The sequence below is a fragment of the Euprymna scolopes genome, chromosome 17 (assembly GCF_053919585.1).
Source record: "Euprymna scolopes isolate OS-2025 chromosome 17, ASM5391958v1, whole genome shotgun sequence".
Classification (NCBI taxonomy): Eukaryota; Metazoa; Mollusca; class Cephalopoda; order Sepiida; family Sepiolidae; genus Euprymna; species Euprymna scolopes.
In genome coordinates, this window is record NC_136498.1 from 68842213 (window position 1) to 68855809 (window position 13597).

General features: G+C 32.6%; 1 protein-coding gene across 3 annotated transcripts in view; it reads right to left on the minus strand.

The window, feature by feature from the left end:
* The window catches only part of LOC145296778 (utrophin-like), a 230199-nt gene that overhangs the window by 72180 nt on the left and 144422 nt on the right, over positions 1-13597 (minus strand). For all 3 annotated transcript variants that reach the window (XM_080142837.1, XM_080142836.1, XM_080142835.1), the window contains 2 exons: positions 4174-4234; positions 1628-1689 (listed from right to left, as the gene is read on the minus strand). In XM_080142837.1, coding sequence (XP_079998963.1) covers positions 1628-1689; positions 4174-4234 — 123 coding nt within the window. The remainder of the gene's footprint in view (positions 1-1627; positions 1690-4173; positions 4235-13597) is intronic.

Here is a 13597-nt window from a genome sequence, read left to right on the forward strand (position 1 = left end):
GAAAAGGGCAAATAGGAGCAAAAAGAAAAGGGCCAATAGGAGCAAAAAGAAAAGGGCCAATAGGAGCAAAAAGAAGGAAAGGGCCAATAGGAGCAAAAAGAAGGAAAGGGCCAATAGGGGCAAAAAAAAAAAAAAGGAAAGGGCCAATAGGAGCAAAAAAAAAAGGAAAGGGCCAATAGGAGCAAAAAAAAAGGAAAGGGCCAATAGGAGCAAAAAAAAAGGAAAGGGCCAATAGGAGCAAAAAAAAAGGAAAGGGCCAATAGGAGCAAAAAAAAAAGGAAAGGGCCAATAGGAGCAAAAAAAAAAAGGAAAGGGCCAATAGGAGCAAAAAAAAAGGAAAGGGCCAATAGGAGCAAAAAAAAAGGAAAGGGCCAATAGGAGCAAAAAAAAGGAAAGGGCCAATAGGAGCAAAAAAAAAGGAAAGGGCAAATAGGAGCAAAAAGGAAAGGGCAAATAGGAGCAAAAAAAAAAAAAAAAAGGAAAAGGCAAATAGGAGCAAAAAAAAAAAGGAAAAGGCAAATAGGAGCAAAAAAAAAAAAAGGAAAGGGCAAATAGGAGACAAAAAAAAAGGAAAGGGCAAATAGGAGACAAAAAAACGAAAAGGCCAAATAGGAGCAAAAAAGGGCAAATGGGAGGAAAAAGGGCCAATGGGAAGAAAAAAGGGCAAATAGAAGCAAAAAAAAGAAAAGGAAAGGGCAAATAGAAGCAAAAAAAAAAAAGAAAAGGCCAAATAGGAGGAAAAGGCCAAATAGGAGGAAAAGGCCAAATAGGAGGAAAAGGCCAAATAGGAGGAAAAAAAAGGCCAAATAGGAGGAAAAAAAGGCCAAATAGGAGGAAAAAAAGGCCAAATAGGAGGAAAAAAGGCCAAATAGGAGGGAAAAAAAGGCCAAATAGGAGGAAAAAAGGCCAAATAGGAGGAAAAAAAGGCCAAATAGGAAAAAGAAAAGGCCAAATAGGAAAAAGAAAAGGCCAAATGAGGAAAAAGAAAAGGCCAAATAGGAGGGGAAAAAGGCCAAATAGGAGGGGAAAAAGGCCAAATAGGAGGGAAAAAAGGCCAAATAGGAGGGAAAAAAGGCCAAATAGGAGGAAAAAAAGGCCAAAGGAGGGAAAAAAGGCCAAATAGGAGGGGGGAAAAGGCCAAATAGGAGGAAAAAAGGGCCAATAGGAGGAAATAAAAGAGCAAATAGGAGGAAAGAAAAGGCCAAATAGAAGCAAAAAAAAAGAAAAAGAAAAGGGCAAATAGGTAAAATAGGGGGTGAATAGGAAAAAAGAAAAAACTGTTCAAACTTCGTTTTTCGGTATCTGTGTTTATTTGTTTGTTATATTTTTAACAACAATTGAAGTTACAACAACTATCGAAAAATCAGAATACTTCTGATTTTGTGTAACCATAAAAAAATAAAACAAAAAGAACCTTACAGGACCAGCATTCTCCAAAGAAAATAATCATTTTAAAAGAAAAAAAACATGGAAGTTTGGCAAATTTTGTTCCCTTCCACATGGAAGCATGGAGTAATGTGAACATTCCTGTTCGTAAAACAAAACGTTTAGTAAATTGAGTCTCAAGAGTTGAAAATGAGTTTGTGTAATGAAATGGTGTAGCCAAGTGGAAATTTGTTAAACTCACTTAAGTCTTCTAACATTTTCGCATAGAGAGGATGATCCCAAGATGTCCGTTCAGTCAAGCAACTGGAAAAGAAGAGGTACTGAATGAAGACAAATAATTGAAACGATGAAACTCACTAGCATTTACTCATTCATGCAAATACACACACGCACGCATTCTGACGATTCTTAGATGTTAATCAAATGAAACACCAATGTTTATAAAACAGTGCTCAACAACAAGTATAGATATATTATTGTATAATTTTCTGTATTCATACAGACATTATTGGCTACCATATATACAAACATGGTTCAGCTGTGATTTCTTTTGAAATTCTGCGTCATCAGGCCACGAGTCTCAAATGGTTTCGGCTAATAATGTTTGTATAAATAAAGAAAATTTTACAGCTATATACAAGGTGTCTTAAATAAGTTTCCAGATTTTTTTTTTATTTCGTATGGGGACTTTTATTGGTAGTACACATATGAAATTCTAGTCCCCTTCAAAGTAATCTCCTCCGGCTGCAATGCACTTGTTGTACCATTCCAACAACTTTTGGAAGGCCCTATGGAAGTCCTCTTGTGTGAGCGTGTCACTAACCCATGTCACAACCTCTTTCATCTCAACCATCTCATGATGACAGTCTCTAAAGTTTTCCTTGAGCTTAGGGAATAACAAAAAGTCACAGGGAGCAATGTCTGGACTATAGGGAGGGTGAGGAACTGTCTGGATACCTATCTTGGTTATGACAACGTCTTTCTTTCTGATCTTCTGAACACCTTTGTGACAAATTTTGCATAAATCTTCCACATCTTCAGTTTCTTGTGAATAATTGTGTAGTTCCCACACTGACATCAAACTGTGCACTTATCTTATTGCCTCTATAGACACGCAACGGTCCTTATCCATGAAATTATTTGACCAATCAACTGACTTCCTTACTCCTCCCACACCTCTTATCCCTTACAGACTCTTTGCCTTCCTCGAATCTCTTATGCCACTCAAAAACTGATGTTTGATTCATGCAAGATGGCCCAAAAGCAGTCTGAAGCATTCCATACGTTTCTGTGGCATTTTTTCTTAATTTAAAACAATTTTATTGCATATCATTCTTCTAAAGTGCCCTCATGTCCAAACTGCATTTTTGAAATTCACCAGCTGTGAAATCAGGCTTTAGTAGGGTGTATTACAATTCCTGCTGTAGCTGTTCATTTGAACCTGCAATCATAAAAATTGGTCAGTCATCTCATAAGATGCATACAATAACATACTGAATTTTCAAAAGTCTATGACAATTTTAAATACCTGTACAATAAAGATGTGGAAACTTATTGAAGGCACCTTGTATACATATTCTAATCAGCAATCTACCTTTGGTATTGAACTTTCTTGCTTTGTCATCTTGTTTTCAAGCATAACCTAAACATATTCATTCTTCTTAAATGTTTTTAACCAACATACAGATTTTAGAACTTGTTTTTGATTAAAATTAATTTTTTCTGAAACGCGCGCACGTGATTCACAGACAGCTTATTTGTCATCTTTGATTCATCAGTGTGGCTATATGTAGTAAGATTTGAAACGTGGATAAAAGTCTGTTTCACCAACTGAGTTACTGAAAGTACTACTATAAGTGGAAGAAATTATATGGTATTTAAATGAAACGATTACTTCGTTTACATTTCTATTATACTGACAATTGAAAGGACTCGATTCGTTTTTATGGAAGAGTATTGCTTTTATCCCAAGCGAAAATCATTTACTTTAGGAGATGTATATGTTTGTAGCAAATATTAATTTCAAGAAACATTTGATCAGATGGCTTTCAACAGCTTTCAATTTACAGAAGTCCTTACAAGTTACTGTCTTGTGGGGCAGACCTATTGTTCATTTTCTGGGAAAAATTGATGCCCCTCCCCCCAAAAAAAACACCACACAAAACAACCGCTGTGAAGCATCAGCTTCTTTTAATAACATTTGTTTAAATATACAGATATTGTACATTGAAAACAGAGCTATTAAACTCAACATAGTTATATGGGACAAGAAGGAGAAAGAAGCGACCTTAGTAGAAGTTAGTGTCTCCAATGATGCTGGTTAAACAGAGCTGAAAGGGAAAAGATAACAAAATACGAAGGTCTTATGTACGACATGAAAAGAAACTGGAATCTTGGGAAGATTTCCATCATTCCAGTAATTATAGAAGCAACTAAACTCATGAAAAAGAATTTAAAAAACTACCTGGCTAACCAAGTGCGAGGGAGATTCAAACAATTGCACTTAAAGATTTGGTTAGAATCTTAAAAAAGATCTCTTGAATGGAATGTATAAGATAGCAGGTGAATGCTTGGCATCCGGTAGAATGTCCCATCTCCAGCTTGAACAAATTAATAAGAAAATACATGCGAATTTAGCTAGGATAATTTAGATAATTTTATCTTGACTCTTAATTGTAATATATATATCATATTGTTCAAATGTTTAAAAAAAAAACAAAAAAAAAACAAGAAAAACTATAGGACAAAATAATGAATCTGTGAAGAGGGCAATGGATAATGTCTTACCTTAAATAATAAGGAACTCGATTCCGTGTTTCCATCTTTTCCCATCCTGTTGTTATACGTTCTGAAAATTAAAAAAAACGAATTTAGAAAAGGAAAATCTTGAATGAAACTGATGTCAGAAAATTATTTTTTAGATAAAAAAAAAATCTTAGAGCAATGCACATTGCATTAATCATCTGTGCCATTAAAAAAAAAACTCTGGAAATCGTTTCTTGCTAGAAAACTTTCTCATATCATGAGCATGTTTCGGCTATATTAAAAGAAAGTACGAAAACCCCCAATCATGACATACTTTTGATAACACCAAACACAAACGAGACATTTCACCTTCATATATGAGTGAGAGAGAGAGAGAGATAGAGAGAGAGAGATAGATAGAGGGGTATAATAAACAAAAGGAGACTAAATTTGGGATTGTTTCTTATTTCAAATTTAATTATTTTTTCAAACTCACTTTTTTCAGAGTCAAACAATCCATCCTAAGACTAATGGGTGACCTGCATCACATTATTTTCTAGCCACACACACACACACACACACACACACACACACACACACACACACACACATATATATGCACATTATTCATTTAAAACCTATACAATATGTATTCCAAATAGAGACTATAGTTCCATTGGCATGACTAGACCTTTAAAACTCATTTAAAATGCTCAGTGACTCACTGAATGAAGAGTTCAAACTGTTACCGAGGATTTGAAATGAGTTTTAAGAGTTTTTTCTAAATGGTAAAAGTCATTTGAGTCAATAAAATCATGGTACATCTCTGGAATATGTAATGTATAGTTTTTAAATAAATAATTCGTATTTTAACTCTTGCATCCTTATGATCGAGCATTTTATTGATTTTTTTTTTTCAACATACTCTAGCACACACATGTGCATTCACACATTAAATAATAAAAAAATTAATATAATCAAATATTTTTTTCAAATTATTCAGAATTTATTTCAACATCTCAATACACGAGACATACATTTGTCATTTATATCAACTAAGATCACTCAGCAAAAGAGATTCACATTTGAAAACTTGCATAAAAAAATCTACACAGATTGGCGGCCAAGAAAAGTCTCTGTATAAAATCTTAAAAGACAACATATCTTTGAAACTGATCATCTGACAGAAGAAAGAAAAAATTTGTTAAAATGAATAAATTTTTTTAAAAGTGACTTTGGCTCTTTTCGACAGTTTTCAATGCTGATCAAATATATGAAGACTTATAAAGTTGGATTGATAAAAATAAAATAGCAAAGACCAAAACTAAACAGCAAAAACCACTTTTGGGTTACTACCTGTTCTATGCAGGATATTTTGCACAAAGTTAAGCAACGTTGAGCCTGGTCAATGGGCAACTATTTAGAAATTCCAGGTGCTGTATGTTCTCTCCGTTTATCTCGGCATTATTTCCAATTAGTTTGGGCTTCTTCTTGCCACTGAGTACTGATTTAGGAGAGGTGTGGTTGAGGATTACACAACCTTTGCCTCACAAATACACATGCAGCTACCCTTACAGAGGTGTTCATTGTCTCTTGAGACTTAACAGAGGCATCGTGTTTTGCACTATGGATTATGGCTCTCAGACAACAGCAAAAAAGGACAAATGATAAATGAACAGCTTTACTTGTTGGCTTACATTCTATTTAAGTCTAACCATTAAAATCTGCCCAACCTTTTTTTTTTTCCTATTATAAAATGGATGTAAAAGTGCAAAGAAATGGAAGTAGTGTGAGAAATTAAAAAAAAAATGTTTGGAAAAAAGGATCTTTGTAATATACTTTTGGAAGAATTGTTAACCGAATTTAGAACGGAGTGAGCACTATCTAGTTGTGAGGGAGGAGGGAAACCGGCTGGGCAGCACTGAAAAGGATCACTGCTCTTGGGGTTTTCTTAGTTTTATTTCTTGACCCATTATTTGCAATGTCATTGAAAAAAAAAAAATTATATAAACGCTTTCTTGATAACAGCATATTAAAGAAAAGAAAAAAAAGTTCCTGACCAAAAACAAATTTTCTCAAACTTCCAGTTTTGAAAAATTACTGTTAAACATTAATAACAGTCCCGACCCGATGCTGCCCAGGTATATTCATAGTTTAATGTTGGTTTCATAATGACTGAAAAATGAGTAACAGAAGGTTAATTTTAAATCTTTACATGTTATGCAAAATCGTATGATTACCTTAAAAAATTGTTCTTTTTAACTTGTAAATTTATAATTAATTACAAATGAATCATTGTTTTTGTTTATAAAGGAAAGAATGAACAAATTGTGATTAAACTAAAGGCATTAAATAAAGAGAAATAAAGAACACTAAATCTTATTACCCCCCCCCCCCAAAAAAAAAAGGGTGATCTCCTTTGAAATGAAAGTAAGTTGACTTTTCTTTTGGGGTGATTAGTTAATGTCTCCATATTGAAAAAACTGTTAGACTAAAAAATAAATGTAATTTTTTTAAAAATAAATTATATCCAAGTATTTATTATTGCTAACAACATGGTAGAGCAATAACAAATGAAAATTGACTAGTCAGAAAATTAGCTAAGTTAGATTTGATAGCTGAAATACTATTTAGGTTCAACTCTTAAAATCTAGCTGACTTAAATTCATATCTTAGATAAATATATGCTGAAAATTTTATTCCAATTAGATAACTGATTTTTAGAGATAATTTTTCTTTTAAATAAAACATTGTTTTTATAATTTTAATAGATGATTAAAATCATTTTTTATGAGAATTTCATTGTTAAAACAACTTATTTATAGAAAACTTTTTTTTTTCCTTCTTAATTTTGTTGGTGGTATTAACCCGAGGGGTCGGCTCCTCGGAGAATGAGAAAAAGTACACACTCAATGTTGTTGACGGTTATCATAAAGGTCTAAATTGATGTGGATTGTGTGGTTAGTGCGAATTGTGACCAATTTTCTCTATTCAAAATTTGTGCTAACCATGAAACCCACATCGAGCCAGACTTTACAACAACAACAACAACGGACATGTATCTTTTCTCTCTTCACAAGCTTTTCTAAATTTTCAAATTAAACTTGTGAAATAATGTTTTCAATGGTGCGACCAAGACCAAGTGTCTATTTTAACACACTGGTTTGTTTACAGATAGTGGCCTCCTAGTTGAGACCCTATACCATAGCTTTGAGAGTAAGGAGCTCTGGGTGAATCTCAATGTTGGTATTGTTCAAAGACTAAATGAAAGAGAGTTAATTTTTAGAGTGCAAACAAACTGATGAAAATTGGCGTATTTGAAGCAAGATTTTAACATGACAATTCGGGCAAGGGAAGTTGCTTATGAAAGGAGAAGAAAGCCTGTGTTAGATCAAGCAATTATGTAAACTTGAGAGACGAGTTGAGGGCAGGCACTCTTTGCAAAAAAAAAAAAAAAAAAAAAAAAAAAAGTTATTGGAGAAGAAACACTTAAATGCTTTTAGAAATTCAGGGAGGAACTTCCTGAAATAGTGAGATTTTAGTATTCAGTTTTTGTGATGTCTAATTCTTTGATATAGAAAAAAATTAATTTAAAAAAATAGTATTAACACTAAATTTGCATCGTTTATGAAAGAGTTTAACACATAAAATTTTATTTCAAAACCATAAATGGTGTACATTTTTACAGTAAGTAATTTGCATTAGTTATTAAAATCTTGTTCGAAAAAATTCCCATTATACGAAGGATGTTCCAAATGTAATGCCTCCTATTTTTTATTTTGGCTGAACAGATCACAGGCACTGCAATCTGCATTGTTATGATGACCAAACATATACATTCATGATCTGAAACTTTCATCTCTGTTGCAGATATTGATGGTAGGAGACTAAGAAAGCAACCTCTCTTATGGATGTGTGTCAGAAGCAGAGATGCATCATTAAATTCTTCCATGCAGAAAAAATTGGACCGATCAACATCCACTGGCGCCTGTTGAACATTTACAAAACCAATGCAGTTGATGTCAGCACAGTTAGGAGATGGGTTTATTGATTTCAAAGTAGTGACAGAGATGCAAGTGACAAAGCGTGCTCTGAACTTTTACAACTAAGACATCGTTCATTGCTGGCAAATGTGCATTGAGTATGGTGGTGACTATGTAGAAAAGTAAATTCTGGAGCAGAAAACAATGCTTGTTTTAATGGTACTACTCCCGTCTTTGTAGCTTATCAATGTTTTAGTTTATGAGTAAAAAAAATTGGAGGCCTTACTTTTAGAAAAACCCTCATGAATACAGCAATAAGGAAAAATGTAAGGGAAAATAACCTAGTGTTAACTACCACAAAGACAGTCAGCTATGAACATGTGTATGTGTGTGATTACGAACACCTTTAAATATATCTTACTGAGACTTTGCTCATTTAGACCCTGTCTGTTACGCTCTATAATATATATTAGTACAAAATTTTGTTGAAATTCAAAGACTTACATTTTTTCTTTTATATAACTCTTGTTTATTTCATCTTGGATCTCTTCATTACAGCCATTTCGTTAATGGGATGACAATTCTATGATTTTATGTTTTCGTACAAATTTTCTTTCTCATCAACTCGTCAGATGTGATTTCCATCCGATGTTACCAACAAAAAGTTAATTTTGTACATGATAAACCTGGTGCTTTGTTTGGGGAAAAGAAATTCCATCCCAACGTTGTTACAGGTCGGTCATCTTGGGTACTGTGCATACTAAAATTCTTGTTTTAAACCTTGTTTTCGTATTTTATTTTAGTCTTAATTTTCAATTATTTTTTTTCCTATTACTTATTCTTTCCTATCTTTTTATAATTTTTATTACTATGTTTATGCATATTTATTCTAATATTCATTTTGTTTGGTTTCGAATTATTATTGATTAGTTAAACTCCTTGTTTCAAGGAGAGGTCACTCTCATAGAATATTTTTATTACTAGAGTTACTTCCCTTACATCTTTTCCGTTACCTATATTATACTTTTTGGTTTTTGTTCATTTTCTCATTTAATTGTTTCTTTTTCATTTTATTTATTTTTAATATCCAGTTGTTTTTTTTATTATACTCTTACGTTCCATTATGTTGTGGGGAGAGATAATAGTGTTTCAATAGATCCAATGTTGCTATGACAACTGCATGTAGTATATTTTGGCTACACACATTTTATCAAACTACCATATTTCTTTATACAAGAATTTGAACATTCCTGAATTTTAAGATGAAGATTGATTATTTGTATAATTTGCATTCTTTAGATTACTGTTCTCATCTTGAATGTTATTTTCACATTGTTTCGGTCGATGTCATTCAAACCTTCAGGTGCATCTTCTCGAACTCTGGAAACTGTCAAACTTGGGAATCTTAGGAATGTTATACTTCTGGGAATGCAGGTTCAATCTCCAGTACAGGCAATACTCAAGATATAATTGCCAATTACTTAGCATGCTCTCATTCCATCAGCCATGACTACCCCTGTGGATGGAATAAAGGTTCCATTTGAAACCCCATGCAGATTCTCAAGTTTGACAAGATTGACCTGCAGATGGTCAAAGGTTACATCAACCAAAACACTCAAGATGAGAAAAGTAAGCTGAACAATCCAAATAATATAAAATGGGATTAAATTGAAACACCTTTTAGAAACATTGCAAGGGAGGAGTGTACATTCCCAAGTCTCCGATTGGCTGATACAAACATTTTTATGACGTTTCTGAATTTTTGAGATTAGGATTGGTTATTCATATTATTTAGATTCATTGCACTACTGTTCTTATTTTGAGCGTGATTTTCATAATATTTTGGTTGATGTAACCTCCAACCTTCTTCATGTGTATCTTGTTAAATTTGGAAATCTTTCTGTCAAACTCGGAAATTTGGATAAAATTCTGAGTGTAACCCTTTATTTGCTTCACGGGGGTAGCATGCTCTTGTTCCATCAACCTTGACTGGATAGAGATCCTAAGTAATTCGCAACTGCATTTTTTGGTTGGCCACATTGAGGATTGAACCTTCAACCTTCAGGAGAATATCACTTTTGACAAGTAATTTTTCCAAGTACTCTAACGACTGATGTCACGACCAAAACATGAAAATCATACTCAATATGAGAACAGTAATCTAATGAATCCAAATAATATGAAAATTTTTTATATTTTACTAGTAGTATATACCTGGCATTGCCCGATTGAAACATTGGTCGGCAGAGGGTTGAGTCATATACTATTTAAGATATACCAAATATCCAAACTTCTTAGGATTTTCCTGAAAGTGGACCGTGTTTGATTGATGGAAATATAAAACACATCCATTTTTTTCTATGAAAATTAAACAGGAAATAACTCGCACAGCTTAAATAAACTTACTTCCGTTTTTAATGGCAACTGTTGTTGACTAATAATAATTGAAAATAAATTAAATATAAATAAATAAACTTTAAAATAAAATTTCTAAATAAACTATTACAACAAACAATAACATGAAGCTAATTATTAAAATAGAAATTTTTCTTAAGGTAATATGCAAATGAGATCACTCGAATATAGATTTCCTTTGAATAAATAGTATATATAAAAATCATGCTGAACTGAAAGTGTGCAAATGCTAGTTTTCAGTATGAAAATTAATTTGTGAAACAATGTACATTTTGTACGTATTAATTAAATTGTGAACGAATAAACAGATAGGGATACGACTTTATTTTATTATAATAAATTTATTATTCATATTTGAGCCGCTTTTTTTTGCACACAATGTCAACATTTTGTTTTTGAATCATTTAACAAGGCAGTGCACTCCAAGATGTGCTTCAACATTTCAATCACCTAACACTTCCTTTTTCTTTTACATCCAGTATTCAGCATGATCTTCACTCAAACACACACCTCAATTATTATTATTATATATGCAATATAACATTTTGAGACATACAACTTCTTTTTTGTCATCATTTTATCATACAAATCTTTTATAGTTTATAATATCATATATTTCTTTGTTACCTGATAATATTTGGGTTTTATGATTACAAAATTCACTTTTTTTTTTTTTTTAAATAATCAGTATTCGGCATGATCTTTACCAGAACATACACTTAAACATTTCAATCACCCCACACTTACTTACAACCAGTATTTTGCAGTGTCATTAGCTGAACAAACACTTCTATGATTTCTTATACTAGCATAAAAGAGCAATATATGTATTAAAATGCATAGAATATAATACATTAATAGTAACTTTAATTTAATGATTTAATCGTTGGCAACCATGCTGTCTTCACTCAATTTGAACGAAATGCGTTGGATATTCCAACGGTCCTATGCTACAAATGAACCTGCTTTTAAAATAATTTTTTGGGGTCCACAAAAATAAAAAACTCACAGACAACGCTAGGTAAGGACATTTAGGATTATATATAATTATGACATTATATATAGTTATATCATAATTATATTTTAATTATTGTCATTGTATTAAAATAATTTTTAAGACAAATTCTATGTCTGCGGTTTAAAGTTAAAAAACAGAGCAGATACAAAATTTGGTTTCAACAAGTTAGTGGTACTTTTATAAAGAATGAAGTAATCTTCCTCATCATGCTTACAACCCCTTTCTCCCCCACTTTCAGTAGGGTTGAATGGGAAGACAAACCCGAGAGAAGGAAGTTGTTGGTGTTAAGTATACACTCTTTGTTTCGTTTCAATAACCCAGGCATCCTGTTCTCTCTCATAATATATGCATATGTAAAAAGAAATATTTAAAAAAAAAAAAAAAAAAAGAAATTTCTTCCACACCCAATACTGGTTAGTTAGCTTACAGTTAGGAGTTGCCTGGTGTTGCGGTTATTAATTTCAGGGTTGATCCACTTGCTATGTCTAGCCACTAATGAGCCCTAAAACGACAAAACAGCTGTTTGTAGTGGACTATTTATTTTTAATTTCCTCATCATTTTGTTCTAGCTGGATGAGGGTATTCACCCGCTATTTTATACATCCCCCCCCCCCACGAGAGATTTTTTAAAGATTCTAATTGTCTCTTTGAGTGCAATTGTTTGCATCTCTTGCACTTAATTCACTGGGTATATTTGTAAGGTAGTTTTTAAACTTCTTTTTCATGAGTCCGGTTGATACTATACTTACTGGAATGATGGCGATCTTCCTATGTTTGTGTGTGTTTGCAAACTACTTTTATATTTATGTATTTGTTCTTTTGTTATTGACCAACTACTTGTTTGTGTATGCGTCCATACTGATAAACACTCTTTGATTTTGCTAAACTTTTTACCATTTTTAAGACGCACATTTCGGGTTTTCATCTCCACTTGAACAAATCAAAATGTATTAACGTCTAATACCATTACTATATTTTTGGTAAAATATATATATATATATATATATACACACACACACATACAGTTACATATATAAGTCACTTGAACTTACCTTTTCATATACTTCATTAATTAATGTCTAAACGTTTCACATTTACATAAGTACTAGAATTTTAAATCTAAAACTGCCAAAAGTTATAGCCCATTTACTTAGAATGAGTGCTTTATGCCAACTTGATGGTTGAATATGGTTAAATATGTGCTGATTTTTACATTTTATACTAATCCCTATTAATCTAACTGTACATCGAATGGATACCATAATACTTAGTTCGCTGCATCTTATCGTTACACTGGTCCATAGAAAATTTCAACCAGATCAGCCTAGTACTTTCCGAGAAAAAGTGTGATAGACAGATAGACAAAGATACTTATAATATAGATTCCTTTCACATAAGGGATCATTTTTGTACACTTACTATGTATGCGTGTTGGATTGAGTTGACTTCTTCCTTGACCTGCATTACATTGCAATTAATGGCAGTCCTGAGCAAGATAATACGAAATGATTAGCCAGTCAGGATTTCACTATCAATGATCGACTAACTAACTGTGAATCTCAGAGATTAGCCAAGTCCTCCTTGATAGTTGTCAGCTGTTCACTGATGTAGTTGTATTACCCAGGGAGAGAGGTAGGAAGGATTACTTTGGGAATCAGCGGTCTCTGATGCATAAGGGTTGTATCAAAAAGTAAAGCCTCATTTTTTAACTAAAAAAGTTGAAGAGCTACGAAAACGCGAATAGTACCATTAAAACTAGCAACCTTTTATGCTCCAGAATGACTTTTTCTACATAGTTACCACTAGTTAATTTACGTTTGCAAAGAATTTAATGATGCATATCCATGACAGGGGTTGTTTTAAGGTCTTACACCGATAACATATACAACAGAGAAATAAAAGTTTCAGGTCATGAATGCATAAGTTTAGCTATCATAACAATGCAATTTGTGATCTACTCTGATCCATTCGGGAAGAATAAAAAAAAAATAGCAGACATTACTTCTGGAACGCTCTTTGTATATATGCACAAATTATGAAACTGAAACAT